Here is a 27,056-nt window from a genome sequence, read left to right on the forward strand (position 1 = left end):
CGTGGAGGCGGTGGCGGCTTCCGCGGTGGGCGAGGCGGTCGTGGCGGCGGATTCCGAGGCGGTCGCGGCGGAGGCGGCTTCCGCGGTGGTCGTGGAGGCGGTGGCGGATTCCGGGGCGGACGCGGCGGTGGCCGAGGTGGTGGATTCCGAGGACGCGATTGATCGCATTCATCCCCATCTGCTTCTTTCCTTCCCTCTTCTTCTTTCGTTGTTGCATCCATCATCAATGTACAATGCACCTTCATCCACTGTCCCGCCGCGTGCGCCGGCTTCGCGATCACCACCGCCGCCTCCCGGGAGACTCCGTCACGCCATGTGCGCCCATTGGCCTCCCGTTTAGGTGTTGGCGAGAAATTAAAAATTAATATTTTATTTTGCAGGTGACGAACAAAACGGCGAGGCCGTTGAGCAAGAGTACCGTAAACACAACAGATGTTTGGAAAGAAGGGCAGTGGCACGGCCGCGGCGGTGCGACCCGTACGCCTCCTTCTTGTTTTTTGTCCGACGGGGGGGGGCGTTGATCTGTATATGGCTGGCTGGCGCACTGGTGCCTGACAAACGTGGGAGGGCTCCAGTCAGACCAAGGCGGACAGCGACAAATGGTGGGAGGTGCCAGAAAGCCACAGCAGCACCACACCCTACCGCCCACCGGCATCACACCCGTCCCCGTACAGCAGCCCCTTCTTCATCATCTTTTTTTTTGATGGTTTGTGTGACACCTTCTTCTGTCCTCGTGGCCTGTGCAGGAGGTCCTGGCCTCTTCTGTGTCGACTACACTGCCGGCAGTGGGCGAGACAGAGTGCGTCTTGCTCTCTCTCTCTTCTTCTTGCCGCGGCCGGCGCACTCGATCGATGCGTTCAGACGTGTCTGGCTCACGCACCACCGCACGCACACAGGGACGGACGGGTGCAGGGCACACTCGTGGGGATTGACCGCAAGACCACGCCGATGGACACCCAGATCGCCGCCCAGTTCAAGCGCTTCCAAATCATTCAGGAGATACTCAACACCGAGTACCTCTACGTCGAAGACCTCAAGACGCTCGTCAAGGTAGTACCTACGTGGTCGCTCGAGAGTGCACTCTCGGGCCAAACTCACCATGAGTGGCGTGTGTGGCGTGTGTCGTGTGTGTCATGTGTGTCATCCGGCACACAGTCTTATCTCACGCCAATCCGAGACGGAGAGTTGCTGCCGTCACATGAGATCCCCCAGATCTTCCTCAACGTGGAGATCATCCTGGGCATACACAGCGATCTGCTCCAAAAGGTACCGAGACGCCTCTCTTTTTCTATGTCGCTATCGCGCACGCGTTGCTGCAACCTCACACGACTCTTCTCTCGCACCAATGCACCACCAGCTGATGAAACGTCTCGGCGTGGAGAAGATCTCTCCCGCCCGTTCCACTGGGTACCTCGTCAACCCGAACTTCTTTTATGGCCACATACATCAATATATCAATATATCAATAAACACCACTCTATATTGTATTGGCAATATTGATTAATGTTCTCCTGGTCAATGATCTACTGTTCCAGGCGAGCAACGGGCGAAGTGGTGCTGGAGACCTCCTCCAAGGGTCGCTCGATCTCGTACCACGTAGGCGACATCTTCAAGGAAATGGTACCTGTTGGCCGGCTCGGTGCGTGTTTGTTTTTGCTTGGCATTGCCGCGTGGTTGACCACGCGTGGTCGTGTCACCGTGTCGGTGCCTGCGTACAGTCGAAGAACTTTGTGGTGTACAAGCACTACTGTAGCAACTACAAGAAGTCCATGGACGCCATCCAGCGAGCGAAGCAGATCCCGGCCTTTGCCGATTTCCTGCGGGTACGAGCCTAGTATTGGCCACACCCCTGTCGAGGCACTTCCGTGTGACACCGACCACGATCCCCCCTCTCACCGTGGAACACTGCAGACGCAAAGCCAAAAGGCCGAAGTGAACAACCTCTCGCTGCGGGACTACATGATCAAGCCCATCCAGCGCATCTGCAAATACCCCCTCCTGTTCAAGGTAGGTGTCCACATCTCGCCCCCACACACTCTCCCTCGCACATTTTAACTCCGATAGCTTATTGTTTGGTGCGTTGTCTCGCTAACACACACACACACACTTTTGCCAGAACCTGCTGCAAAACACGCCAATGGATCACAAAGACTACAGACTGCAAGTGGAGTGCCTCGAGACTCTGGAGAAGATGGTACGTACCAACCATCCCCTTCCCCTCTTTGACTCGGTGCCTCATCGTAATGTCGCGTCATTCACAGGTGACCTACATCAACATCTCGCGGAAGGAGGCCGAAAACATTCACACGATGATGATCATCGAGACGTCGATGGCCAACTGCAAGGCACGACACCGCGCTCTCCACAACGCTATGTGGCGCTGCGAGTGCTGTGCTCATACCCCTAGGGCGTGTGTGTTGTGTGTGTGTGTGTGTGTACAATCACAGATCCGATTGGCGGAGGCCGGGCGACACTACAAGCACGAGGGTCAGCTGGCGCAGCTCATCCAGTCTGGCGCGCGGGTGACCGTCCGCCAGTGCTACCTGTTCTCCGACCTCTTCGTGATCGCCAAGTCCAAGGTAAGTAATACCTTTTTGTCCCCCACGTACCACCCACCTGCCATGGACCGCCGCTGCATGGCTGCTTGCTGACCGCCCTGTGGCCCTCGACACGACCAGAGCAAGAAGGCGTCGTTCCTCGGCAACAAGAACCTGCTGCAATTCGTCGCCGCTATCCCGCTCGCCACCGCCACCATCAAGAACGTTGAAGACCAAAAAGACAAAGGCATGCGCGTGTGTGTCGTGTGTGTCGTGTGTCGTGTCATTGTGTGTCTGTCGTGTCGTGATGTCGTGATGTCGTGTCGTCGTGTGTCGTGCCATTGTGTGTCGTGTGTGTTGGTGTGTGTGTTGTGTGGCGTGCAAACTAACGGACGACTGGGGTGCAGGTCGGTTGAATGGATTCCAGATCGACGGGGAGCAGGAGGGGAAGAAGGAGGGCCACACGCGCAAGTCGTTCGTGTTCTTCGCGCGGAGTGCGGCCGACAGGGAGCTGTGGACGGGCAAGATCAGGAAGGCGATCGGCAAGCGCACGCAGGTGTGCGAAGCCAAAGAGAAGGAGAAGGCCGACAAGGAGAAGGAAAAGGCGGACGAACAAAAGGAAAAGGAAAGGGAAAAGGACGTTAAGGCGGAGCAGGAGGAGCGCAAGGAGGTCGAGCGGCTGCAGCGCCGGGTGAGCAAGCAGCGGAAGCTGATCGAGAGCCTCAAGGAATTCATGGAATCCGAATTCGAGGAGAAGAAGACGATGCTGACCGAGATCGAGAGGCTAAAGCAGGCCGATCTCGACCGGGAGCTCGAGATCAAGCGCCTGCGCGACGAGCTCGCCGCCCGCGACCGCCAGCTGCTCGAAGTCGAAGAAAGAGCGAAAGCGGCGGTGGCCGAGGCCGAGGAAAGAGCGAAGGCCGCCGCAACTGCTACCCCGAAAAAGAACGAAGATGGCGGCAGCCAGATCATCGCTGTGCCGCCACGACCACGGCTCAGCGTCAGCAAGCCGGCGGCCGACAAGACACCAACAACGGCGACGACGGCGCCACCGCCGCCAGCCATTCTCGATGAAGACGCGGAGAAGCGCGGGTCGATGGCCTTCTTCAAGAGCATGAGCCAGGGCGTGGGCAAGCTGCTCGAGACGGAGAAGGCCAAGTTCGAGTCCGAGCGCAGGGAGCGCGAGGAGCGCGAGGCCCGCGAGCGCGAGCGCGACGAGGTGCAGGCGGTCCGCACGCGCGCCATTCGCGCCGACAGCATCCTCGTGGAGGACGAGTGGATCCAGAAGAAGACCCGCGTGCTCTCGCTCGAGGAGATGCTCGACAGCGACAACGAGGACGACAGCAGCGAAGGCAGCGACAAGAAGGGAGGAGGGCCTGGGCAGAAGCAGGACGAGGCGGATGAAGATGACGACGATGACGACGAAGCCGACGATGAAGAAGAGGAAGGCGCGATCAAGCAGTTCTACGACGAAGCCGACACCGCTAAGAAGGAAGCGGGCGCTGAGCAGCGCGAGCAGGCCGCGGAGGAGGTCAACCTGTTCGAGTTCATCGCCGAGCAGGGCGCAGCGCTGGGCGGCGAAAAGGCGGCGGCCGGCGACAAGAAGGACCGCAAGTCCAAGAAGAAGCGCTTCGCCACGCCGAGCAAGATGTGGCCCTTCGCCTCCAAGAAGAGCGCGCCGAGCTCGCCCGGGTCCACCATCACCTCCCTGCCGTCGCCATCACCGGCGTCCGCCGGCGGTTCCACGATTGTCGCCACGTCATCGCACGGTGTGCCGACCCGTGTGCCGCCGCCGGTCCCGGCGCGTGCGCCCAGCGTTCACCTCGCGTCGGTCTCCCTGAGCCCTAGCTCCTCGCAAGAGGTGTTGCCCGTCTACACGCCCGCAGCGCGACCGGCGGAGGAGAGCAGCGGCGACGAGGAGAGCGAGGGCGACGTCGGCGACGCGGAGCTCTCGGATCACCTGAGGGACCTGCGCGAGTCCAACCCCGACCTCACCACACGACGTACTCGTGCCTCGATCATGCTCTTCTTTGGCACCACCAAGTAAGCGACACCGCCAAGCCTCAGTTCACACTTTGAGCAAGAGGTTGGTGGCTTGTAAAACAACGCTCAATTACTTGGCAGATGATGATGATGTCCAGTAGAAGGAAGCAACGCTCATGGGCGAAGGAGCTTACTGGGGGAAAGGCGGGGCCTCAGGTTCACTGTCCTCACGTGTTCGACGGGTGGGCAGGGCGCTTGATGCGGAAACTTTCTCAACCGATCGTCAGCTTCTCCACAGCTGGAGCAAGGAGGGCCAGCTTCGAAGAGAAACGTGGTGGTCTTCTGCTTCTATGTTCATACATGTCCTCAGTCCGACAAGCTCCTTGTCCTGGTGGCTTTTTTACCTGGTTGCCTTGGCACCAGCATTGATTCGCTTCGTGTCCTGTGCACCTCCTCGATATGGTGCTTCTTGTTCTTCGCCTCATCGTCGTCGGCGTTGTCGCGACTGTTAGGAGAAAAGAAGTATATTGAAGAGAAGGCAAAGGACAGGACAAATATGGAAGGTTCTTAAGGGTCGTGCAGTGACGACGTAGAGACCGAGAAGGAGCAAGTGCAAGGATGACTGCAGAGGGTGATTGGTCAAGTCGGTCAGGTTGGGAAGCCACCGCTCCAGGAGACACAGGAAGGTGTTGGCGATGGTGGTAGAGCTATGATGACGATCGATTGGCAATGTGTCTGATGAGAGGCTGGTCGCGGGCGTCTTCGTGATCACAGGTCAGGTCGGGCGAGAGGTGACTGCGCGTGCGGGTAGAAAGAACGATGTGGGCGGCTATCGTTGTGCGGGGAGGGCTGAAGGGAAAAGTAGTGCTTGGCCGTGTGCCGCGGCCCTTCCCCGAACGCCAAGGCGACCACCCACCTGGTTGCACTGCTATGTGCTTGAGCTTCCACATCATGACGCACTCTCTTAGGTCATGCCCATGGAGAAGTGACCTGTTCTCAACAAACAAAAACAAGTTGCCTTGTAGTGCTCAGGCCTGGAAGTGAACTGGGTGAGACCGGAAACGTATCTGGCTCGCCAACCTCGACCAAGGGCGCTTTTCAATAGCAGACCGAAGAGGGACAAAAGAGGGGTGTTGTGTAGCCGGGTATGTACATTGCGCCCGCCAGCCCATTCGCCACGGGCGCAAAGACAGGAGAGGGGGGTAACGTGACAAAACGGGGGAGTCGGAGAAGTAGCTGGGTCTCCGAATAAATAGGTCGCTGGAGCGACAACACGAGCTCTCAGAGTCCGTAGAGCTGATCTTCCTCCTCCTCCAACCGTCTCCTCACCTTCGCACCCATCTGCTTGATCCTGGCGAGCAGAGTAAACAAGAACAAGCAAGAAAAAGATGAGAGAAGCTTCTTCCCTTGCAAGGAGAAAAGCGTGGATGGGCCAACAGAAACGAGGGGAGGGATCAAGTTGATGCATCAAGAGGTCGGAGGTACCTGACGCCGGCTCCGGTGTCGGTGTTCAGGCCACCGAAGCCATCTTCTCCGCCCGAGGGAAAATTGTAGCTGAAACCGAGGAGAGACCGTCTTTGCTCCGACTGCACAAAACGAACGCGTGAGCCGGGGATCGTCCGTGTACAGACAGCGACGGCAACACACCACTCGAGTGGCCACATCACACGATCGAGAGCGCGAGCAGTTAGGGCCTGAGAGGCGAAGGAGGCGCGCACCACTTCATCCTCCGGCGTGGCAGGGTAAATATACTTGGGGGTGTCCTTCTCGAAACTGCGCCTCCCCCGCGGCGACGTGATGTCCTTTTCGTAGCTGCGCCTCGGCCTGACGGTTTGCTCCTCCAGCTCCTGGTGCCAGCGATAAATAAATAAATAAAAGGCAAACATTATCATTAATCCAAATTGAATAGAGAACGAGTGTAGACGAACCTCAGGCGAGGGGATGACGAGCTCCTTTCGTGCAAACAAATCCTGGTTCGAAAAAAGCCTATTTACACGTTTGATGTCGGCTACCTGCACGGTTTCAATTGCATTAGCAAAGAAATCTTGCAAAAATAAATAATTAAATAGAAAAGGGGGGGGCTGCACACCTGCACGCCGTACTTGACGGCGATGCCTTCGAGCGTGTCCGCAAAGGATACCGTGTGGAAAATCGGCTCGTTGCCCCCCTTTTGGGCCCTTCCTTTTCCATTATCGCTGGAGAACTGGCCATCTCGCACCTTCTCTTTTCCCTTGCCCCTCCCTCGATCCAAGTCTGTATCTTGCTGCCTTGGCGGCGGATTGCTCTTCGATGGTTGTCCCGTGATCGAGGTAATGCTGGTGGCCGCCAAAATCGCGCTGATGTCAAGATCGTCGCTCATCTTAGCGGCCGCGCGTGCCTTTCTCCTATCCTTCTCCTCCGCCTCTCTCCTCTTGCTGTTGGTCTGCCCCAAGGAGCCGCTGGTGCCGCTTATCGATCCGTAGGTTCCATTTTTATGCATTATTTGCGCTCTCTGGTGGATGTTTGCAGAAGGCGTTAACCTCGCAGGCTGTGTGGATCGAGGATGTAGAGTGCAAGGGCGTAGACAACCGGAGAGTGGAGGGGGTGCGCTCGATGCAGGGGTCTGCTTCCGCTCAACTTCTGCTTTGCGTGTTCGTCTTTTGCGCCGACAAGCTCACCACTTTTCGGCGTTTATTTCTTTTCATTATTTTTTGGTGGCCAAAGGCGCAACTTCGGCTCATCACGCTTGCTGGGGAACGCCTCTCTTGAACACCATCGGCGTGGCGTTACCATTGGCATCGAAGTGGGTGGCGGGTCCGTCGAGCTGGGGTGGGGGCAATCCAGTGTGATGAGCGAGGCCAATCTAATTTCAACCCAATCGCTGAGGTCTGTGCGACGCGACGTACCATGCCCTTGTCGAAGGTGCCCTCGACAAAGCTGCCGTCGGGGGTAAGAAGCTTGCCTCGGCCCTGATACTCGCCGTCATTGAAGTGTCCCTCGTAACCCTCCTTCTTGTCTGCAACAGCGGATACCCCGTCAACTCACTCCGCGCGTGGCACGTACACAAAACACATAGAGTACATGCTCCGGAAGGGGTGCGTACTCGGGTGGTACTGCTTGCCGTAGCCGCTGGGAGCGCCATCGAAGATCTCGCCCTCGTAGATGAATCCCTCCTCCAACACCATCTTCCCCTTGCCTTGTCGCATCATCCCTCGCTCGAATTCACCTTCGAACTGATCGCCGGCCTTGGATCGAAGCGTTCCCTTGCCGTGGTAGGCTCTGCCACGTAGCCAGCACCATCGTCAGAGCTCGCAGCAATAACCACGCATACTGCGGCGTAGAAGTAGGATGGCACTCACCCGTCTTCGAATTCTCCAGTGTAAAAGTAGTAGCCCTCATCGGAGATCATCTTGGCCAGGCCGGTCCTTTGTCCCTGTGGCGTGAACGTGGAAGCGTGAGCCTCGGTAATAATGGGCAGCGTAGCAAATGAGCTGAACACGCACCATCGAGAAGTCGCCCTCATACACGCTCCCATCGCGGCTGGTGAGGCGACCCTTACCGTGCATCTTTCCCTCTTCCCAGTTGCCCTCATATACGGTGCCGAGCTGGAGCAGCTTCTCTTTGCCTGTGGGGAGTGTGCCAGGCCATGCCACATCTCATAAGTCGACCCTACATCGTAGGCGAAGGAAAGGGTGAGAGGCTTACCTGTCCACTGGTACACGTTTTTGGGCAGCATGTTCCTTTCTTCCTTGGTCAGCTCGATGTGCTCGATGTTCACGGATCGACCTCTGCCGTGGAACTTGCCGTTCTTGAACTCACCAAAGTAGTAGATGGAGATTCCCTCCTGGTTGTCCTGCGAGAAGAGCTTGCCTCGCCCCGTGGGCAGGCCTCTTTCATCGAGCGTGCCCAAATACCTGCAGAGGAGGAGCTCAACGAGGTGAACAAACGGTCTCCGACGTGACTCATTCACATCGAGCAAGTAAGCTTACTTAGCCAGGTTGAGGTCGGCTGGCTCCGTCATGTCAGGCCCCTCGGGCGCGCGTTCCCAATCGTCGTTGATGGTCATTTGCAGCCAGTGCTGGCCCGAGTCTTCGGGTGTCGCGAACATCTCGTCCACGTCTGAGCAGAACGGGAGCAGGGTGAGTTGCTGGCCGAACGCAAGTTGGCATATACATATGGCAGTGCGTGTATGAAGTACCGATGTTCACCTTCTTCGGTTTGTTGGCCCGTTCGTCCGCCTCGGGCGGCACCTGCGAGGCGAGAGCCCGCCGGAACCCGCCACGCAGCTGCACGACACAAGACGTAGAATGTGTCAGGTGATGGCAATCATCCAAAGCAAGATGTGGAATTACCGCTACGACGCCCACCGGGCGCGGGGTGCATGAGGTGGAGATTAATTTCCCGGCCGGCTGCCCGCCACGATTGTGCAGGAGCCTTCGCGATCCATCCACGACTCCGGTGGCTGGGCGGAGGGCGGGAGAGTTGGAACGCAGAAGTTGGCGAAAGGGCAGTGTAGATGACGATCGGCGCATCATGCTGAATGTTCGCGCGCTACGGAAAAGACAAGGAAAACCAATTTCTCACTGGCAACACAAAAAGCTTCTTCGAAAACGGGCCATTATTTAGACAAAGTGATGGCGGCGAGACAGAAGAGGCTGCACGTCCTGGTGAAAGATCTTTCGCGTGACTTCCGCCTCCAGGCCGACGCAAAGGTGGCGGCCGGGTGCTCGGCGTACCTGCGAAACCAATTCCCCTTCCTGGGTCTTCGGGGTCCAGTTCGGCGGCAGGTGCAGAAGGGGGTGTTCGCCAAGCACGGCCTTGAGGACGGCCAAGAGTTGACCACGGTGCTCAAGCAGTTGTGGAAGATGGAGGAGCGCGAGTACCAAATGGCTGCCATCGATTTGGCCGTCAAGTATCAGAAGCTATGGACCCAAGGTACCTCCGCCTCTGTGCCTCGAGGTACCCGCCCTTCCATGCCGTCCTGTTCTTGCGCCACTAAGTCGTTCCACATGACAGAGATGTTCGAAACTTTCGAGTACATGGTTAGGAACAAGTCCTGGTGGGACGTACGTGCTGGCCCGTCTGCTTGGTTGAAGTGGTTACGGTGCTCACACGGCATGCGCGTAGACTGTGGACCTGGTTGCCTCCAAGCTGGTGGGCGGGCTCATACAGAAGCACCCGGACCTGGTGGCTAGAATGGACGAATGGATCGATGACGAGCACATGTGGGCGCGCCGAACGGCTATCATTCACCAGCTGAACTACAAGGCACCTCACTTCACCTCACTCTGGTGGGTTTGTTCACGCCTCACACGCCACGCCTACATTCTCTTGCTGTACCCACAACGTAGACGAAGACAGACCAGGTGAAGCTCTTCGACTTCTGCAAGCGCCGGGCGCACGAGAAGGAGTTCTTCATCCGCAAGGCCATCGGGTGGGCGCTCAGGTACAAAGCACATTCGGCGTGCCGAGAACACACTCCTCACTGTTGCGTTGCGGTGTGTGTGTGTGTGTGCTTTTGGCAGGCAGCACGCTCGCCTCGAACCTGATGCCGTGGTCGCTTTCATCGAGGAGAACCGAACCACCCTGTCGGCCCTCAGCGTGCGGGAAGCCACGAAGCGGCTCGCTCTTTAGAATTGTTGGCGTTCCAGCGAAAACGGGTCAAAAAAGCTTCTTTTTCGCGCCAAAAAGGAAGCGGCAAACGGGCGCAAGAAGAAAAAACAATCAGCGCAAGATGGAGGGCGCGCATGCCGCGGACCACGATGTGAAGGTGAAGGTGCACAAGGAGACCAGCACAAATGATCCTCCTGCAGAGGAATACATATTTGGTGAAGATGATGAAGTCATTTTCATTGGGAGCGTTGTTGCGGGGGCGAATTCGAGAATGAGCTGCGAGGAAGTGCTGCCTCCTGTCAAATTCGAAGAACCCAGCACGAGTGAGCCAGAACAAGAGACAGAACAAGGTACCCGTGCCAGTCTCAATCATATGTTCCATTGCTCCCACAGATGCCTCCCGATGATTAACAACATCGGCTGCGCGCAGAGTCGAAACGCAAACGAGGGAGGCCGCGAGGCAAAAGGAGAAGCTTGTTCAGCCTTGGGCGGCCCAGTAAGCCGCAACAAGAGGCCGCACCCACGGATCAATCCTGTTGCGCTCTGTGCCGCATGGACGATCCTTCGCTTGGCGACCTGAAGCGGGTAGGCATCGGCCGATACGGACGCAAGCCCCTCTGGGCGCACTCGGAATGTCTCCACTACGCCTCTCGCAAGACTGAAGACGAATCCGATCCCGACCTCGTGACCCGTGCTATCTATCACGCTCTCGTACTTCTCACCGGGAATCTTCCCGCCTTGACTTTTCGTAAGCTCCTCTCACTATCGCGTGTCATACATGTGTGCGTTTGCGTGTCGTGCATAGCCGTGCAAGCGATGCAAGAAGAAACGAGCTACGATGGGCTGTCGGATAGAGCGCTGTCCATACGCCTGCCACTATCCGTGTGCCATCGAATCGGGAGGCGAATACGTCGATAACGTCGGTTTCTACTGCCCTGGTCATGTCCACATCGCCAAGAAACGTAAGGAGCTCATCGCCTTTGTATGCTAAAAGCGCGATCATGGCTCATGCTGACCTGCGATGCGCCCCGCCAGAGGCGCTGACGCTCACCAAATGGCCGACAGAAAGTCCGGTGCAGTACACGGCCGTGAACATCTGGGACGACATTGACACCGAGGACATTGAATTTATAGCAGCCCACAGCCACCACTGGGAACAGTACACGCCCACGTACCTCAACCAGAACTTGGCCTCCAAGGTACATTCCTTGTGTGGTGCCTATCCTTATGCCCCCCAAACAGCAGCATGTATCACTGTTTGTTAACCTCGTCTTTGAAGGTGTTCGTGCAAGAGATCTTTTTTGGCCACTGGGCCTACTGCACAAACCTCCGGAAGCAGGGCATCGCCAAGCAATATGAGGTACACGAACGCAGGCGCACATCAATAGATTTCTGCATTCACATAGCTCATGTTGCCGCAATACTGCGTGTCGCGTAGGTGCGGGCGTTGGTGGACATCGAAAGCGAGGATATGATCGGGGAGTATGTGGGAAGGGTCCGCTATCAGAAGGATATTGAGGATTCTCAATACGTCGCCAACTTCTGGTGTGTGACCCTCCTGTGACGTTCTCTCACTGACCCTTTCAACACTAACACTAATCATCCTAATAGGTACCCGCCTGAACTGGGCGACCTGGGCGATAAGCAGCTGTGCCTCGACGCCGAGCACGAGGGCAACGAGATGCGGTTCGTGAACTCGGTGGCCCCCACAACAGCTTTCTACATCCGACAGAATGCCACGATGTCCACCCTGTGGTGCCGAAATCAGGTTTGCTCCTCTTGCTCTGCCTGTCTGTCGTGTGGTGTGTCGTGTGCGGTCGCTCACTGACGTGTACGTTGCGTAGTTGCGCGTGGTACTGACGGCAACGAAGAAGATTCTCAAGGGTCAGCCCATCATCGTCAACTACAACGAGTTCAGTTCGTCCTTCTTCGAGGAGAACATGCCCTTCCTCCCTCGCTTCACGATCAACATCCCGCCCATCCCGCCAGAAGTGCTCGCCAGCGGCAAGAAGTCGGCCCTGGCCCAGCTGCTGCCGCCCGCACTGCCGCCGCACGAGACTAAGTCGCCGGCGACCTTGGCCATCAAGCAGGAGCCGAGCAAGGAAGAGGGCGAGGAGGTGGAGGCAAGGGTGGCCAAGAGACCGAGGCTCACGACCGACCAAACCACTCGCCAACCCCCAGCCGAAGTTATCGTGATAGACTGACTGGAGTCAGAAATTAAATGAAGCATTCTATTCTTCTTTTCCTTGCTCGCACACACTCCTCAAGCTTGCTCTTGCCTCTTTCCATCGTCATCACCATCTTCATCATCGCCATCTCTCTTCACCCGGTACTTGCTCTGCACGAAGCCAAAGTCGAAGGCGCGGGTCGCCACATGCGCCAGCTCCACGTCGCCGCCGCCGCCGCCGCCACTCGAGCCGACGTTGGCGAAGAGGGGCCTTCCGGCGCCCAGGAGCACGGGGATGGTGGTGATGATGAGCTCGTCGACCAGGCCCGCAGCGAGGAAGCTCTGCACAGTCCGCCCGCCGTCAACGTAGAGGTGTCGCTTGCCCTCGGCCGTGAGCCGCTCAACGACGGCTTCGGGCGGGTCGCTCGACGCGCTGACGGTGTCCGAGACCAGCGAGGGTAGGGCCAGGTCGAGGGGGTGGCTGGTCAGGACGACGACGGGCGTGAGGCCGTAGGGCCACGGGTCGAAGGTGCGGACCTGATCGAAGGTGTTGCGCCCCATGACCAGCGTATCGACGGTGGACATAAACTGGGCGTAGCCGCAGTCCTCGCCGGGGGGCATCAACTTGTTGGCCTTGTTCAACCAGTCGATGCTGCCGTCGGTGCGGGAGATGAAGCCGTCCAGGCTCGTGGCGATGAACACCGAACACTTGGCACGCTGCATCGCGGTCTTGGTCAGCTGCCTTCGCATCACTTCGCTTTAGCCCTTGGCTTGTTTTTTCTTTTATGCCAAACCCAATTCGGTTTTCCAGGTATTTTTATATCTTTCCACCGCCAGTTCTATCGCGTGACGTCAGCAGCGCTGTGGGCTTGTGGCGAAGGAGTGTCGGTGTGTTGGTCGGTTGCGTCGCATTTGTCGCCAGAGGTGAAGTGCCAGAATTCGAGGGAGCGCGACATGAAGTCGGACCACGCGATGCCTCGCTTGTAGGTGGCCAGCTTGTGGGGCGTCTGTTTGGCCGGGATCGTGCGCACGCGCCGTCGCCGCACCACGTCGTAGATCACCACCGAGTTGCGCCTCTCCGCCCGCTGCACCACCACCATGAAGCGACCCTGCGAGATGCGGCAACACAGTCAGTCGCCGGCGCTCTCCTTAACAAAGTGTGAGGCGCACGCCACACGCACCTGAAGGTGTACGGCGAGGTAGGCCACTTCCGATTCTCGTTGCTCGGCTTCGGACGCGGGCAGCGTCCACACGGGGCTTGACCAATCGCCCTCTCTGAGGTCGTACACACTGGTGGTGGTCATGATGATCAGCAGAAACACGCTCGACACGCGCACGACACGCACGGCACGGCACGGCACGGCACGACACACGGCCAAGAGTGAGGGCGTCACGCACTTGACGAGGTTGAGGCTGCTCACCGCGAGGAAGCTGTCGTGCAGGGCCACGTCCCAGGGTCCATCCGAGAGCGTGCCAACTGTGGCACCGCATACAAGCAGCGTTCAAGGGTGAAGGCAAGTAGTAGTGGGCTGGCCTGGAGAGAAGACCGCACCTTGGAAGGTGGAAACGAGCTTCAGGCTGTAGGGCTCCCACACGCTCACTACGTTACTATGAAGACTGGCCATGTACCGTCCCCCACTGAATCGAACGACGTCCACCGGCTGAACACGAACACATCACCACGTTCTAGTGCACGACACGCACAGCACGACACACACGCACTACATATGGGAATTGTAGGAGGACACACGGGGGCGTACGAGTCCCGATTCTGACTGCACGGAGCCCATGAAGGCACCGTCGAAGGCGGACCAGGTCGATAGCCAGCCGGACCTGTGCCCCAGCACCACCAGGTTGTCGTCACCCGACAGGCAGGTGATCCCGTTGCCCACAACCGGTACGTGCTGCTCGGTCTCGATCGTGTAGCCGCCGGGAGCCGACCATTCGCGCACGCTCTGCCAATCTGCAGTCCAAATTCGTTTCTTGTAGGTGTGCAACATCCTGAGTGGACCACCCACATAAACACAAAGACACACACCACACACACCACACATACACCACACACACCACACACGGCCAGTATTAAACAACCGCAAGCAAGCCAAGCCAAGCCAAGCCAAGCCAAACTTAGGGAGACCTGAACCGGGTACCGCTCTGGCGTATGTCGAGCACCCGCGCCTCGTCGCCGGAGTGCAAGTCCCACACTAATGGATGATGGTGTGACGCAGTCATCATCACCATCACCACCATCTTCATTATCTTCGTGATCACCATCATCATGAGTACTGCGGTACTGTACCTGCGAGCTGTTGGTCGAGCACGGCGATGAGCCCTCGGTTGCCCACGAAGGCGAACCGGCCGATGATCTTGTCGCGAAAGGTGGCCTGGGTGCCGTGCGCTCGGCCGTAGACGAAGAGCATCTCGCTGCAGGCTGCACGCCGGTAGAGGTCCTTCCACGACTCCCTTGCCGGGTCTGGTTCCCTTCGCTTCACTTTGCCTACATCGTGCGTGTCGTGCGTGTCGTGCGTTGTGTGTCGTGCGTGTCGTGCGTGTCGTGGTGCGCTTAGGTCGCAGATGCGCACACAGTGGACCCACTGCCGCACCACACCCGCGTACCTTCGAGCGCCCATCGGTGAAGGAGCAGAGGGCGCCACACCGCGACGTCCTCGCCGAGTACAAACGTCAGGCTGCGGCACGTCAACCCCAGCGCCAGCACGTCACCCGGCGCCAGCAGAGTGCACACGGCACACAGCAGCTCCGGCGGCAGCGTGGCCAACCCATCCACCTGACCATCCCTCCCCCCCAAAGGCAGCAGGTCGCTTGCGGCAAGGGCCTTGTGTCTCTTTTTCTCGCTTGGCCTTGTTGGTGGCGAAGATGGCGCAGTTGTGGCTCGCGGACTGATGTGGTCACCACCTTCATCCGGTCTCTTCCTCTTGCGTGACGGCTCGCTGTCCATGCGTGGCCTTGGCTTTTAATCTTTAAATCCCATTTATTTGAATCTTTTTTATTTGATAATCCCTTTTTCTTGTTTTCCGCAAAGAAATGGACAGGAAGTGGCTTGAATTGATTTGGTTTGGTTTGTTAATTGAATTGAATTTAGAGACAGTACATGAGGAGGAGCTGGAGGGGGGTCTCGATGCGGCCAGCCGAGGGATGGTGCAGCTCGAGGCAGCAGCTCATGGCGGTGGCATTGGTCGTGCACAGGTTGTGTGCTGCCGACGTGCCCTTGATAGGCTCCACCTTCCTCCTTTCCGCTGAAGATGGCGATGCAGAGGGGTTGGTAGCCGGGTTGGTGGCGGCCTGGCGAGTGGTTCGGCGGTGGCCAGAGTGTGGGGCGGGCGCGAGGCCCACGGTGGTGAGGGCCATCAGCACGCAGCCGGGCGCGAAGGCGAAGGTGGGAACCGCTGCCATCGTCTTCTTCTGGGGCGTATGAGGTCGCGTTTTCGGGTGGGGGTGTGGGTGAGGCGAACGAGTGTTGATCGTTCGGCTCCTCTACGCGTGCGAGAGATTTACAGGGAGATGAGATGATCTTCTCTTCTGCGAGGCGAAGAGGGAATAGGGGAGGGTGTGTGGTGCGGAGTAAAGTCTTTACTCTGACCTTGAGGAGTGCAGAAGAGGAAGAGGAAGAAGAGGGAGCGGCCACGAAGGAAGAGGAGTAGGAACGAGGCGGTGGAGGTGACGTGTGTTGGCTAGTACTGGTGTGATGTAGTATGACCGTGTTCGGTTGGGCTCGGGTTTTAGCGAGTTCGCGTTGCACCGGAAGTCGGTGCGCCCGGAGAGTGCGCGACGGGCTGGCGCTGGCAACGGTCGAGCGGCGACACTTGGCGGGAGCTTGGGAGAAAAGCGCAGAAAGGGCGCAACGCCGTAAGCGACCACCCAGAGCACGCACCATCATCCATGCGACATCATGAGCGAGTCGTCACCTGCGTGATGTGAGGTCGTTGAGGAGAAAGTTCGCCAAAGTCCACCCTGCTACCTGATTAGACGATCGTCCATGACGACCAGTGGTTCCGCGGAATTCCCGTTTCCCCGATGTTCCGCCACTCGCGGAAGTCCGTTTAGTTTTTAAAATACACGGAATGTTCCGTGTGGCTGCTGACCCTTTGTTGAACTACAGGCCGGGCAGAGGGGCGACAGCAGCCCCTGTGGGCGAGATCGCTCTCTACCAGATGTTGCACCGCTTGGCGGGGTTCATGGCTGAGCCGGCCGGGCAGCTGAAGGCCTCGGTGAACTGGGGCAGCTGGGAGAGCGGGCCGTTCACGCGGAAGCGCGCGGGCGAGTGCGGGTTGGAGTTGACCTGTCGCCTCAGAGCCTCGGGCGTATCCACCTGAGCGTGTGTGTGCGTGTGCGATGTGTCGTGTGTGCGTGAGTGCGGTGAACTGGTCACGAGGAACGAGGAGGGGGTGAGCTCAAGTTTGGAATGTACCTCACACCAGTGAAGAGCATAGGCGATGAAGAACATCTGCTTGTCGGTCTTGCCGGGCAGGATCTCGGGCGGAGGAGTGGGGAGCGACTTGGCATAGGTCTGGTAGGCGATGAAAGACTCGTGCAGGCCACCGATGTCGGCCACGTTCTCGCCGAGCGTGAGGTTACCGTTCACGTACAAGCCGGGCAGAACCTGCACATTTCCAGGCGCCGCAGCGATGTTGGTGGTGACGAAACGCGTTTAAATGTAGGGAAGCGCTTCGAGGCGTACCTCGAACGAGGAGTAGAGGTTCGACACGCACTCGGTCCTCTGCTGGAATCGCTGCTTGACAGCCGGGGGCCACCACTGGTGCAGCTTTCCGGTGCCGTCGTACTAAAGAAACACACAACACGACACACACACAGGAGGGTCAGGCGGAAGGGCGTTGAAAATGGGAAGCATTGGATACCAGGCCAACGTACGTTAGCGCCCTGATCATCGAAACCGTGAGTCAGCTCGTGGCCCATGACGCTTCCAATACCGGCGAAGTTGATCTGGGTAAAGGAGAAGGCAAGGCGGCGGTGAGTCCACACGCGCGAAGCGAACGGCAAAAAGAGTTTGGCCGAAAAAACGCACCTGAGGCGGGTAGGTGGCGTTGAAGAACCAGGGCGACTGCAAGATGCCAGCGGGGAACACCATCTCGTTCAGCGTAGGGTCATAGTAAGCGTTCACGGTGGGAGGAGTCATCTCCCAGCGAGCCTTGTTCACGGGCAGCGTCAGCTGCGCGAACTGTTTCAAACCGAAGAAAAGTGAGGGTGGGTCAGAAAGAATAATGGCTCGGCCCAGCGGCGGATTGGATCTAAGTGCGCGTGCCTGGTCGGCAGTGGAGAACTGGTTGCACGTCACAACGTTGTCGACGAAATAATCGGCAGAGATAGAGAGGCCAGAGTAGTCCTTCCAGTGCTCGGGGTATCCTGGCGGAAGCACACGAGAACACATGAGCAAAGGGTGCGTGCATCGGGCGTAGTGGTGGTTGGGTTGGGGCAAATACCGATCAGGTTCTTGACCATGCTGAGCTTCTGGGCAGCCAGCTTACGCGTAGCGTCGTCCATCCAATCAACGTCTGTCAACAAAGCAGAGTGCAGCGTAAGTGGTGCGCATGTTTCGATCGAAGTCAGAGAGGTGTGAGAGGCGTACTGGCCAGGTTGGCGAGGAATGCATCCTCGATGCGCTGCACGAGCTCGCTCGCCATCTGCTTGGAGAGGGCCGGGAAGTCCTGGAGCACATAGTACCGACCCAGGAGCTCGCCGAGCGACAAGTCCGTCTGCTGGACGCACCTCTTCCAGAGGGGCGTGTTCTGCTTCTTGCCTGCGATGATTACCCATGCGCTGGTCAGCGATTCCGGTCACGGCCAACAGGGGCAAGCGGCAGTGCGGGTATACCAGAGTAGATCATGCCGAAGAAGTTGAAGTTGGCGTCGACAAAGTCCTGCGAGAGCGAAGGAGCCAACTGGTTGAGCACAGCCCAACGCAGATAGGTCTCCCAGACCGAGAAGTCCCGGCTGTCGTCCAACTGCGTCGCAAACATGAGGTGAGCGGAACGTGAGGCAACGGCGCGTTGGCGACCAAACGGCATCTTAAACGCGTACCAGAAGGGACAGGTTCGAGAAGAAGGTCGGCGTCTCCACATCGATCACATAGGTCAGGTCGGAGGCTGAGCCCACACGAAGAAAAGAAACGAGTTAAACTCTAAGAAAGCGCAAAGCAAGACCCACCAGTGAAGGGGTGTCTCTGTACCGTCGATCTGAAGGCCGGCATTCGTGAAATAGGCGTCCCACGCCTCCTGGGCGATGTTTGGCGTAAGCGCGTAGAGCTGGGCCAGGGTCAGGTTGTTGTAGGTCGCATAGGGGTCACTGCCATGGCACGCTCGGTTAACAAACACCACGCGACAACGTACGCACTACACGGGAATGACCTACCGAAGGGCGGCGGGAGAAAGGGAGATCTTGGCCAGCGAGCGCTCGGTGGCCAGCACCTGATAAGCAGACGTCTATCGTGTGCAGTACGTGTGGGGTGTACGTGTGAGTACAGAACACAGACAGAGCAGAATCGGGGCAGGCAAGGCACTGACCTTGGCAGCAAAGCTGCTCTGTCCCGCGAGCGTGAAGATCTGCTGGGCATACTGCGCGAACTGGGTGGCCAGCTTTTGGTCTTTTGGAGCCGCAAAGAGAAACGAAGAAGAGGTGGATGAGCCACAAGGTAAGGGTTGGGTCCATGGGGAGCTGATGATGATGAGAGTGCCCATACCATCGTAATCGCTGGGCACGTCGAGAGAAAGACCGCCCTGTCCCATGATGAACATGTTGTTGGTCGGGTGCATGGCGTCAACTCCAACACTGAAGAGTGAAGAGCCAGTAAGTCAACTTGGACAGCGACTAAAAAGCGGCTCATCTATTGAGTTGGCCTCCTTACCCAGCAGAGAAGAGAGTGCTGAGGCCGATGCTGTGCAGGTAGCCGACAGCAGACATGAAGCTGACGACATCATCGACCTATGCGTGGTCACATCATGCACAGAGAGCGGTCCAAGGTGAGTGCATGCACAGGTTGGCTGTCTGTCCGGGATCAGGTGAGGGTGAATGGGAGACGCACCTGAACTTGGTCGAGGATGGACAGGGCCGGCTCGGCACCGAGCTTGTTCCTGGCGTCCATGTTCATGCAACTGTTGTAGAACGGGCCAATGATGGGCCACTCGCCGGCGGGGTCCTCCAGGATGCCCCTCAGGATCCTGGCAAGCACACAAGTTCATAGGACAGAATGAGGCAGTTGTGTGGGTGTTAGGGGCCAAGAGGGAGGTGGGCGTACATCTGGTTGTCCTGCGCGATCTGATCGAACGCCATGCCGAAGCGGGAGGCGTCAGGAGGCAAGGGGTAGGTGTTCACCCACGTGCCTGGTATGCAGCAAAATGGATTTGATTAAATCAATGGAAATGCCAGAGCTTGATTGATAAATGCAGGAAATGGAGCGAGCTGAGCGAGCAGCGCGGCTGCGGGCAAGGAGAAGTAGCGCACCGCAAGCATATTCATAGAAATCAGTGCAAGGATCAACAGAGGTGTTCATGATGGCCAGGATCTGCTTGGCCAGATCGGATTCGTTCGCCTCGGGCAGCCGCAGCTCATCGTTGCTAATCCTCATTCGCACCTTACCATCCTGATTGAGGGCGGCAGTCGTAACCACCAACACGGCACCCAGCACCAGGAAGATGCTGAGCAGACTCTTCATCATCTTCAGCTCTCTCTAATCAATCTGCCGTGTGCAGTGCGCTCCGTCGGCTGTGTGGTTTGTCTTTGGACGACCGCACCCAGCTCGCCCTTGTCTTCTCTCCCGAGTTTACCTCCGGCGCCCCTTCGCGGAAAGGGAAGAAGAGGTTTATCGCCGGTTCAGAAACATACCACGAACGTTCGATGCCGTGGGATCACCGTTGGGTCAGTGCCCGCGCCACTTCATGACCCTCACGGTGAGGAAGGTGGCAAGTCTGTTTCTTTTCTATCCGTGCTCCGACACGACGATCGTTTCGTTTGTGGTTCAGAAGAGGATGCACTTCCTCTTCGTCTTCTCGTGTGAGCCGTGCTTGTCGGTGTGGTTTGTTTGCGGCGCCTCGAGCTTGATGGTCTCCTTCCGTGGGGTCTTCTGCTGTCCCGTTTTCGAGGCCGTCCGGTTCCTCCTGGCGTCGAGGCTCTCGCCCTTGTTGTCGCCCGCGCCTTCGCCCTTACCCTTGCTGCCCTTGTCCCCCAGTATTCGTCGGCACAACCCCATGAACAGATCATCAAGACCTGCATGCGCACACGCACACGCACCACCGCACACGACACGCGACACACGACCAACGACACACATAACACAGGTGCATGGTAAGCTCGAGCGGATTGCAATCGCCTTGCAGCCGACGGACAGACACACATGAACAACAAGAGAGCGCACTTACCCTCGTTGGCCAAGGCGGATGTTTCGATGTAGAACGCGCCTGGAGTGAAGGTGTTAACATCGCGAGAGAGTGTGATCACTGCATTATTGAAATAAGGTGAAATGAAGAGAATGAGTACCGATGCTGTCGGCGTAGGCCGTGGCGTCCTTGGTGGACACTTCGCGGTCGGCCTCCAGGTCCTTCTTGTTGCCGGCGATCCCAATTGCCATGCGCCTGAGGTCACCGTCTTGCATGGCCGCCTCATTGAGCTCTGTTGTGTCATCATCATCATCATGCGTGTGGCAATGATCACGTTGGAGCGCGACTGCGTGGAAGACATCAGCGGGGCCTCACCTTTAATCCAGCCCTTGACCGCGTGGAACGACGACACGCTTGTGATATCATACACCAGCACCGCGGCCACCGCTCCTCTATAATACATTGGCGCCATGCTCCTGTGAAAGCGAAGGAGAAGAGATCACGGATGTGAGCGTGTGAGCGTGAGCTGGCAGCAACACAACCAATCAGCCAACGTCAACAGGCAAAAAGCATACCTGAATCGCTCCTGGCCAGCAGTGTCCCAGATCTGCAGCTTTATTTTGACGTCATCCATCACTCTGCACGCATGCATAGAGAGTGGAAAAGGGGTGAGTAAGGTGCATGCATACAAGAGAGGGAATGGTCGAGGCGCACTATACATTCGCTTGTTGGCGAAACCGGCACCTACCGTGGTGGTCACAGTGTTGTCAAAGTCCTCGTTCACATATCGCTGCACCAAGGACGTCTTCCCCGTACCTGCGCAGACTCGCCGATTTTACTATCATAATTTCGCATATAAAATAAAATAAAATATAAAATAATACGTATTACTGCACAACCGGCTTGAAAGAAATAGATCGAAAGCGGGGGGGGGGCAAGAACGAAAGAGGCCGACGTCGTTGGGGGAGCTCCAGGGAGAAGTCTCAAACTGAAGGTTCTAAAAGGAAGAAGGGGAAAGGGAAAGGGATGAGGCCCACCTGAATCACCTAACAACACCACTTTGGCTTCGATTGCTGTTTCACTGTTGCTGTAGGTGCTGGGCTCCACCGCCTTTATCCTTTCTGAGAGAGCAGACATCTCAGTGCCCCGGAGCCGTCCAGCTTCGATTTGTGGCGCGTCTTGGCCGTTCGAGTTACAAATTAGTTTTTTATTCAAGGTAATTAATTTGACCATTATTGGCCGACGAGAACTGGACTTCATTCTTTGAATACATTTCTTGAGCCCACACAAAAAGGTGGCCCACCCAAGAGCTGGCACGCCGTGGAGGAAGCGTTGACGACGGCCATCATTGAAGGCGATGAGCACAGGCTCCACACCCTCCTACAAGGTTGCTTGTGTTGTTTATGCTACGTTTCATCTCACAAGATTAATCTCTTTTATTGGGGGGGGGGTGCAGGGACGCCTGAGTCAGAGAGCAAAGGTGGCCACGACGATGATGCAGAGGTCGTCAGCAAGAGCCAGCCCAACGCGGAGCCGGAGGAGCAGGAGCTGTGGCCTCTGCTCGCCGCCGTCAAATGCCGCAAGCCCGAAGTGGTGAGAATGCTCGTCGAGGCTCACCACGTGCGCTCGCGATGCGACGCTCGAGGCCGCAGCGAACTGCACGCCCTGGCCGAGTCTCAGCGAGGCCCCTTTCCTCCTCTTCCGGTTCGTTTCCGCTACCACTTCTTCATTGGGTCCACTTGCTCATGGGGGGCAGGTGACCAGGAGAGCGGCATCGCAGCAGCCAACACTCGGCGGAGCAAGTGGGCAGCCAAGTGGGACCAATCTGTGCGCGAGCTGCTGAAGCGGCCGCCGGCACCAACGGCCGAGGTGGGCATGTGGCAGGTGCTGATGAGCGCCGGCGCCCTTCCCTTCCAGTACCCACTCTCTACCTTCTTCAAGCCATGCACTCTGCTGCGCTCACAAACATGTTGGCGAACGAATTGACATGAACTGTGTGTTCAAGAGGCAACGAGTTCGGAGCGACGCCGTTTCACATCGCTTGCTCGCGCGGCAACTGGCCTGCGGTCCGCTATCTCCTCGGGCTCAAGCCCCACGAGCTGCTGGGGCCAGCAGTCGGCCTGGCCAACGACTCGACTCTCAACAACGGCGGCAGCGGACCTACAGGGAACAGGGGAGGAGACGCTGTCGCAGCGGCGATGAATCAGCGGGACGAGAACGGCGAGACGGGCCTGCACTGGGCCGCGCGGTCGGGCAGGCGCGACGTCGTGGCGCTTCTCTTGGCGCACCCCGCCATCGTCACCACGATCGAAGGCAACAACGGCACTCCTGCCCAGGTCCGGCTCTCTTCCCTCCAACGACGCCCGATGTGTGAGCTTCTGTGTGTTCAAACCGGGTCTCGTGTTCAGGTTGCGCAAGACAGCGGACACCACGACATTGCGCGAATGATCGATGCGACGGCGTTCACCGTGAGCCCACTGATGGCGATGCCCTGGGAGGTGCTCATACACGTGCTGTCGTTCCTCGACCCTTTCGATCTCTGTGTGGTCGCTCAAGTGTGCTCGGTACGCTCGGTTGGCGGCTGCAAAGTGGGCGGTGTCACTGCTCAACTGGCGGTATGCCCGACTGTGCATGCGACTCACCCACCAACCGGTATCGGCCCTCTACAGGGCATGAACGAGATCGCCAGCGACGATGCTCTCTGGCGCCGCTTCTGTGGCGATACTACTTGTTGTGGCAACGAAGACACAAACAGCGGTGATGAAGATGTGGGCGGCGGTCGTGTGTGGAAGCCTCGGTACATGCGGTGGCTGAGGCCGAACCTACGGCAGTATGCTATACACCGAGGTACGCACCTTGCGCGTGTACCAGGCTGCCTGGCGCTTTGTGCTGTCTCTTGTCGGCTGACCACCTGGTCCAGGTTTTCACGAGCCAAGCCCGTTGCCGTATCGCTCAAACGTTGTCATCGTAGGCGACTCGGGTACGGCCTACATCCACTCCCCCATGTATCCACTCACGCGTGCATGTGCGGTGCATGCAAAGGCGTGGGGAAGTCACAGCTGTTCTGGCGTTACACCAGGAGCGATGCGATTTCATCCTACATCCCGACCATCGGCGTTGACTTTGCCAACAAGAAAATCTCCGTGCCCGGCCACGCTGATGCGCACAACATGCAGCTGTGGGTATATCATAGCACTCACGCGCAGCAGCAGCAGCAGCAGCAGCAGGCAACACAGCGTTGCGTTTGTAATGGTATTCATGCCGCGCGCGCGCTGCCTTGGCAGGATACGGCGGGCCAGATGCGCTTCATTGTGATCACCAGCGCCTACTTTCGAGGAGCGCACGTCTTCGTGCTGGTCTACAACGTGGAGAGCGCCGAATCGCTGGCCAGCATCAAGGACGCGTGGATGCCCAAGATCAGGGAGACCGCTGACGGGAGGACTCGCCCGATGATTCTTGGTAGGTTGATCAAGCGCTCCTCTAGAGTCTGGCCTCACCCCTTTTTCGTGTGGGGCAGTGGGCGTTGTACACTCGGTCGAGAGGCGGAAGGCGAGGCAGGTTTCGGAGGCCGAGGCCTGGGCCGTGGCGCGGGAGATCGGCGCTTTTTCGCATGTCGAGATCACTCTGACCAGCGGCGCGGGCGCCTCTCGCGAGGTAGACCGACTGTTCGAGCAGCTGATCTGTGCCACGGTGGGCCAGTACGACCCGTTCGCGCTGATGCGCGACGCCGCCGCGCAGACGTGGCACGTACCCAGCGCCCAGCTGTACGAACGCATCTTCGCCCAAATGACGACGCGAGGCAAACAAGCGACACCTGCCGTCACAACCTCTTGTCTTCTTCAGTAGCCCTTGGCCACAAGAAAAAGAAATGAATGCACACATCATATCTTTTCTGTTCGTTCGTCGTCGTCGGCGAAGAGATCGCAGACGCTGCCGTAGATTCGCTTGAAGCTGTCGTAGAGCCGCGGGTGGTTGCGCCGAAGCACCTGCGGTTCCTCCGCGAAGCAGAGTATGATCGTCACCACCGAGCTCTCCGCCACTTGCAGTACTTGCATCATGACCGAGCCGCCGGCCTAGCAGTTACGACAACGCCCAGCAGTCAGCACGGGTCGTCGACATGTGCGTGGGCCGGAGGGTTGCATCAACGTACACTGTACGACAGCATGCCGGCCAAGAGGTAGTAGTCTCCCTCGAGAACATAGGTGATGGTCAGCCCCACGACCAGGGTAAAGGTGCCCGCTACGATGTTGGAGAGCGGCAATATGCCTCCTGCGGGAGAATGTAGGCTTGAGACCTAGAGAGCGTAAAGAGCGTAGGGGGGGGCACGAGGTGTGGTGCATCAACGCACCGATGATGTTGTCGTTGAGAATGTTGATGCTGCCGCGAGCTGAAAGGAGGCGCCAGGTGTCATTGGCAGCGACACAGTACGGCTTGTGGTAGATTCCGATCTGCTCGCAAGCCCAGACCCGAAATAGCCCGGTGAGCACTGAGGGAGGACAGAAGCTAGCGTCAAAGAGAGAGCACACACCTGTGTGTAGGCATAGTAGTTGAAGTGGTGGATGATCCTGTCCAGGCCGGTTACGATCCACCGCACGCCGGAGGCAAAGCACGACTTTGAGTCCTTCACCTTCTCTCTGGAAATGCCGCGCAACACTGGAATTGAGAACAACGGCCAACGTGGAAATTGGAGGGGAGAGGGGAGATGAACAGTACTGCAGGGAGCCGAAGATGGCCCGGGAGGTGCGCCAGTCGGAGGCGAGAAGCGCAGCCACGGTGACGGAGCCGAAGGACTCGGTCAGCGACTGCTTGACAAAGGCGAGCGTGGGGTTCGTTGTGGCTAAGGGGTTTCCGACGTTTTCAGAATAGGTTTCCACCAGCGCCTTGCGCTCGCCCTCCATCTCGATCTCGAAGTTGTTGCCGTAGTGGCTGCGGTGGTACCACACGCCGCACACCCCAGCGCTCGTCACTCGCAAAACGCTTTGGATAACTGTCATACGTGGCAAGTCGATGATGAGGTGAATCCGTTGTGTGTGTTTCGTGTGCGTCTCGTGGTGTGTGTGTGTGTGTGTTAACAAGCGAACGAACCTCCTGAGGTCCACATGGACGAGAGGCCGAAGAAGGCCAGCAGGAGGTACATGGTGACGGACTCGTAGAGCAAAGCGGCCAGCAGCAGTCCGAGGGCCGTGAAGTACTCCCAAAAGAGAGCGGGCACCAGTGCCACAAACGCTGTGGTCGAGAAGGGCGTGAGCACATGAATGACGCGCCACAGCCATGCTTCTCGGGGCGCACTCACCCACACGCGTCGGCCCGGGGTAGCTGTCGATGAAGAGAGCGACGGTGTGCAGCATCTCCACGGCGTAGGGAATGCGGTCCCTCCACGCGTACAAGGAGACCATGCGTACCACAGTCAAAACGAAGAACACGACAGCGAGAGGGTACATCTCTGTTTCACCGAATTCAGCTCAATACGTGAACCCAGGATGATGCGAGCATGTGGTCGACTGGCCTACCTTTGATGACCATGTAGATGCCGAGGCCGACCCCGGGCAGGAGCGACAGCACCACGGAGGAGTAGACCAGGGGCCGGGTGTAGTCCTTGGTCAGGGCCACCCAGAGCCAGGTGAACGCCACCCCCGCCAGCTTCGACGCCGCGTACGCGAAGAAGAGGTTCACCGCCGACACGCTCCATATCGGGGGCAGGACCTATTGGTAGAGTGCACGATGAGCGAATCGGGGCATCGGCGATCTCACCCGGAAAGGGAACGGTCATCGAAAGATTGCGGGCTTTGGGGAGCTGCAAAGGTACGTACGTAGTGCATGTCGAACAGGCTGATAGTGTACTGTTTGGTGAGGGCGGAGCTGCCCAGGTCGAGCTCGGAGAGCAGGGTGGCCATGACCACGAGCGCCGCGCCCGCGTGGACCCAGAACGCCAGCCCGACGTAGTTGTCCCCTGTGTGCACATTTTCTGTCCGTTTCTTACAGGCTGTCAGGGGTGGTGCAAACAACGAAAAAAAGAAAGACCTAGGGCCTACCTTCATCTTGTGTGGCTCTGGTTGCCGGCCGGCAATGAGCGGGGTGGTGGCACTGGGGTCTAGCGGTGTGGTCCCTGGTTGGGTGGCGATGCCGCTCGTCACCCCGAGCGTGCCATAGGAGGTCATTGGGCACCACGAGCTGCTTGCGTGCGGTACTGTATGTGGAGGTTTTGATGCTGGCTCTTCTGCAGCTCCCAGCGCGAGCTTATCGGCGCCAGGTACCCGCTTCCGTTCTCGTTGGTGTTGTTGGCTTCTGCGTGCTGCGCCAACGGGGAGGTTGTGCTGGCTCTGCCCTTCTCGCCCGAATTCCCACAGGCCGCCTAAAATTGAGGGACAAAGCGCGCAGAAGGGCGAGGCAAGACCGGTCGAGAGAGGCGCAGCTTGAGGGCGCGAGGTGCAAC

The 27,056-nt window shown here is 58.1% G+C and overlaps 13 protein-coding genes across 13 annotated transcripts in view; 5 read left to right on the forward strand and 8 right to left on the reverse strand.

The window, feature by feature from the left end:
- ACA1_091730 (RNA recognition motif domain containing protein) overlaps window positions 1-162 on the forward strand; it is a gene marked incomplete at both ends in the record, with an annotated part of 1,698 nt that extends 1,536 nt beyond the window's left edge. The window contains one exon of the mRNA XM_004334628.1: window positions 35-162. Coding sequence (XP_004334676.1) covers window positions 35-162 — 128 coding nt within the window. The remainder of the gene's footprint in view (window positions 1-34) is intronic.
- A 437-nt stretch (window positions 163-599) lies between these two features.
- Window positions 600-4,584, forward strand: ACA1_091740 (RhoGEF domain containing protein; the record flags this gene model as incomplete). Its single annotated transcript, XM_004334629.1, has 13 exons — window positions 600-668; window positions 747-799; window positions 897-1,053; window positions 1,156-1,266; window positions 1,358-1,407; window positions 1,536-1,620; window positions 1,719-1,823; window positions 1,912-2,007; window positions 2,117-2,194; window positions 2,262-2,414; window positions 2,448-2,579; window positions 2,679-2,792; window positions 2,965-4,584. The coding sequence occupies 13 exons, from the start codon at window positions 600-602 to the stop codon at window positions 4,582-4,584; spliced, it is 2,823 nt and encodes a 940-aa protein (XP_004334677.1).
- Window positions 4,585-5,801: 1,217 nt separating this feature from the next.
- On the reverse strand, window positions 5,802-6,879 carry ACA1_091750 (uncharacterized protein; the record flags this gene model as incomplete). The annotated part of the gene is made up of 6 exons (XM_004334630.1): window positions 5,802-5,871; window positions 6,006-6,106; window positions 6,239-6,293; window positions 6,315-6,367; window positions 6,449-6,490; window positions 6,610-6,879. The coding sequence occupies 6 exons, from the start codon at window positions 6,877-6,879 to the stop codon at window positions 5,802-5,804; spliced, it is 591 nt and encodes a 196-aa protein (XP_004334678.1).
- A 360-nt stretch (window positions 6,880-7,239) lies between these two features.
- On the reverse strand, window positions 7,240-9,034 carry ACA1_091760 (MORN repeat-containing protein; the record flags this gene model as incomplete). Its single annotated transcript, XM_004334631.1, has 9 exons — window positions 7,240-7,323; window positions 7,406-7,515; window positions 7,603-7,778; window positions 7,859-7,932; window positions 8,003-8,124; window positions 8,205-8,413; window positions 8,489-8,618; window positions 8,698-8,785; window positions 8,867-9,034. 9 exons carry the CDS (start codon window positions 9,032-9,034, stop codon window positions 7,240-7,242), a joined length of 1,161 nt encoding a protein of 386 aa, XP_004334679.1.
- A 99-nt stretch (window positions 9,035-9,133) lies between these two features.
- On the forward strand, window positions 9,134-10,133 carry ACA1_091770 (DNA-7-methylguanine glycosylase; the record flags this gene model as incomplete). The annotated part of the gene is made up of 5 exons (XM_004334632.1): window positions 9,134-9,434; window positions 9,516-9,565; window positions 9,627-9,794; window positions 9,851-9,945; window positions 10,025-10,133. 5 exons carry the CDS (start codon window positions 9,134-9,136, stop codon window positions 10,131-10,133), a joined length of 723 nt encoding a protein of 240 aa, XP_004334680.1.
- Window positions 10,134-10,233: 100 nt separating this feature from the next.
- ACA1_091780 (SET domain containing protein) lies at window positions 10,234-12,316 on the forward strand (the record flags this gene model as incomplete). The annotated part of the gene is made up of 8 exons (XM_004334633.1): window positions 10,234-10,462; window positions 10,543-10,823; window positions 10,918-11,074; window positions 11,148-11,311; window positions 11,392-11,472; window positions 11,551-11,657; window positions 11,724-11,880; window positions 11,957-12,316. 8 exons carry the CDS (start codon window positions 10,234-10,236, stop codon window positions 12,314-12,316), a joined length of 1,536 nt encoding a protein of 511 aa, XP_004334681.1.
- A 59-nt stretch (window positions 12,317-12,375) lies between these two features.
- On the reverse strand, window positions 12,376-13,002 carry ACA1_091790 (riboflavin biosynthesis protein RibD Cterminal domain protein; the record flags this gene model as incomplete). Its single annotated transcript, XM_004334634.1, has 1 exon — window positions 12,376-13,002. The coding sequence occupies one exon, from the start codon at window positions 13,000-13,002 to the stop codon at window positions 12,376-12,378; it is 627 nt and encodes a 208-aa protein (XP_004334682.1).
- Window positions 13,003-13,118: 116 nt separating this feature from the next.
- On the reverse strand, window positions 13,119-15,235 carry ACA1_091800 (uncharacterized protein; the record flags this gene model as incomplete). Its single annotated transcript, XM_004334635.1, is given in 9 exon segments — window positions 13,119-13,388; window positions 13,461-13,569; window positions 13,678-13,756; window positions 13,832-13,940; window positions 14,040-14,112; window positions 14,149-14,242; window positions 14,430-14,564; window positions 14,579-14,776; window positions 14,896-15,235. 9 exon segments carry the CDS (start codon window positions 15,233-15,235, stop codon window positions 13,119-13,121), a joined length of 1,407 nt encoding a protein of 468 aa, XP_004334683.1.
- Window positions 15,236-15,375: 140 nt separating this feature from the next.
- Window positions 15,376-15,690, reverse strand: ACA1_091810 (uncharacterized protein; the record flags this gene model as incomplete). The annotated part of the gene is made up of 1 exon (XM_004334636.1): window positions 15,376-15,690. The coding sequence occupies one exon, from the start codon at window positions 15,688-15,690 to the stop codon at window positions 15,376-15,378; it is 315 nt and encodes a 104-aa protein (XP_004334684.1).
- A 751-nt stretch (window positions 15,691-16,441) lies between these two features.
- Window positions 16,442-19,965, reverse strand: ACA1_091820 (peptidase family M13, putative; the record flags this gene model as incomplete). The annotated part of the gene is made up of 17 exons (XM_004334637.1): window positions 16,442-16,606; window positions 16,706-16,897; window positions 16,976-17,077; window positions 17,167-17,238; window positions 17,321-17,658; window positions 17,736-17,807; window positions 17,882-18,052; window positions 18,127-18,256; window positions 18,333-18,397; window positions 18,481-18,596; window positions 18,663-18,718; window positions 18,815-18,894; window positions 18,991-19,079; window positions 19,156-19,232; window positions 19,333-19,468; window positions 19,546-19,630; window positions 19,752-19,965. 17 exons carry the CDS (start codon window positions 19,963-19,965, stop codon window positions 16,442-16,444), a joined length of 2,160 nt encoding a protein of 719 aa, XP_004334685.1.
- A 300-nt stretch (window positions 19,966-20,265) lies between these two features.
- On the reverse strand, window positions 20,266-21,760 carry ACA1_091830 (Ras subfamily Rab protein; the record flags this gene model as incomplete). The annotated part of the gene is made up of 7 exons (XM_004334638.1): window positions 20,266-20,513; window positions 20,666-20,704; window positions 20,784-20,915; window positions 20,999-21,099; window positions 21,199-21,261; window positions 21,343-21,439; window positions 21,670-21,760. 7 exons carry the CDS (start codon window positions 21,758-21,760, stop codon window positions 20,266-20,268), a joined length of 771 nt encoding a protein of 256 aa, XP_004334686.1.
- Window positions 21,761-21,980: 220 nt separating this feature from the next.
- On the forward strand, window positions 21,981-24,469 carry ACA1_091840 (Ras subfamily protein; the record flags this gene model as incomplete). Its single annotated transcript, XM_004334639.1, has 10 exons — window positions 21,981-22,017; window positions 22,080-22,327; window positions 22,388-22,539; window positions 22,629-22,959; window positions 23,032-23,187; window positions 23,293-23,470; window positions 23,544-23,603; window positions 23,666-23,805; window positions 23,908-24,082; window positions 24,141-24,469. 10 exons carry the CDS (start codon window positions 21,981-21,983, stop codon window positions 24,467-24,469), a joined length of 1,806 nt encoding a protein of 601 aa, XP_004334687.1.
- A 35-nt stretch (window positions 24,470-24,504) lies between these two features.
- Window positions 24,505-26,517, reverse strand: ACA1_091850 (uncharacterized protein; the record flags this gene model as incomplete). The annotated part of the gene is made up of 8 exons (XM_004334640.1): window positions 24,505-24,696; window positions 24,774-24,892; window positions 24,972-25,071; window positions 25,152-25,257; window positions 25,337-25,610; window positions 25,709-25,939; window positions 26,134-26,326; window positions 26,434-26,517. 8 exons carry the CDS (start codon window positions 26,515-26,517, stop codon window positions 24,505-24,507), a joined length of 1,299 nt encoding a protein of 432 aa, XP_004334688.1.
- Window positions 26,518-27,056: the final 539 nt, after the last annotated feature.

This window comes from Acanthamoeba castellanii (assembly GCF_000313135.1).
Source record: "Acanthamoeba castellanii str. Neff unplaced genomic scaffold scf7180000084645, whole genome shotgun sequence".
In the NCBI taxonomy this organism is placed as follows: Eukaryota; Discosea; order Longamoebia; family Acanthamoebidae; genus Acanthamoeba; species Acanthamoeba castellanii.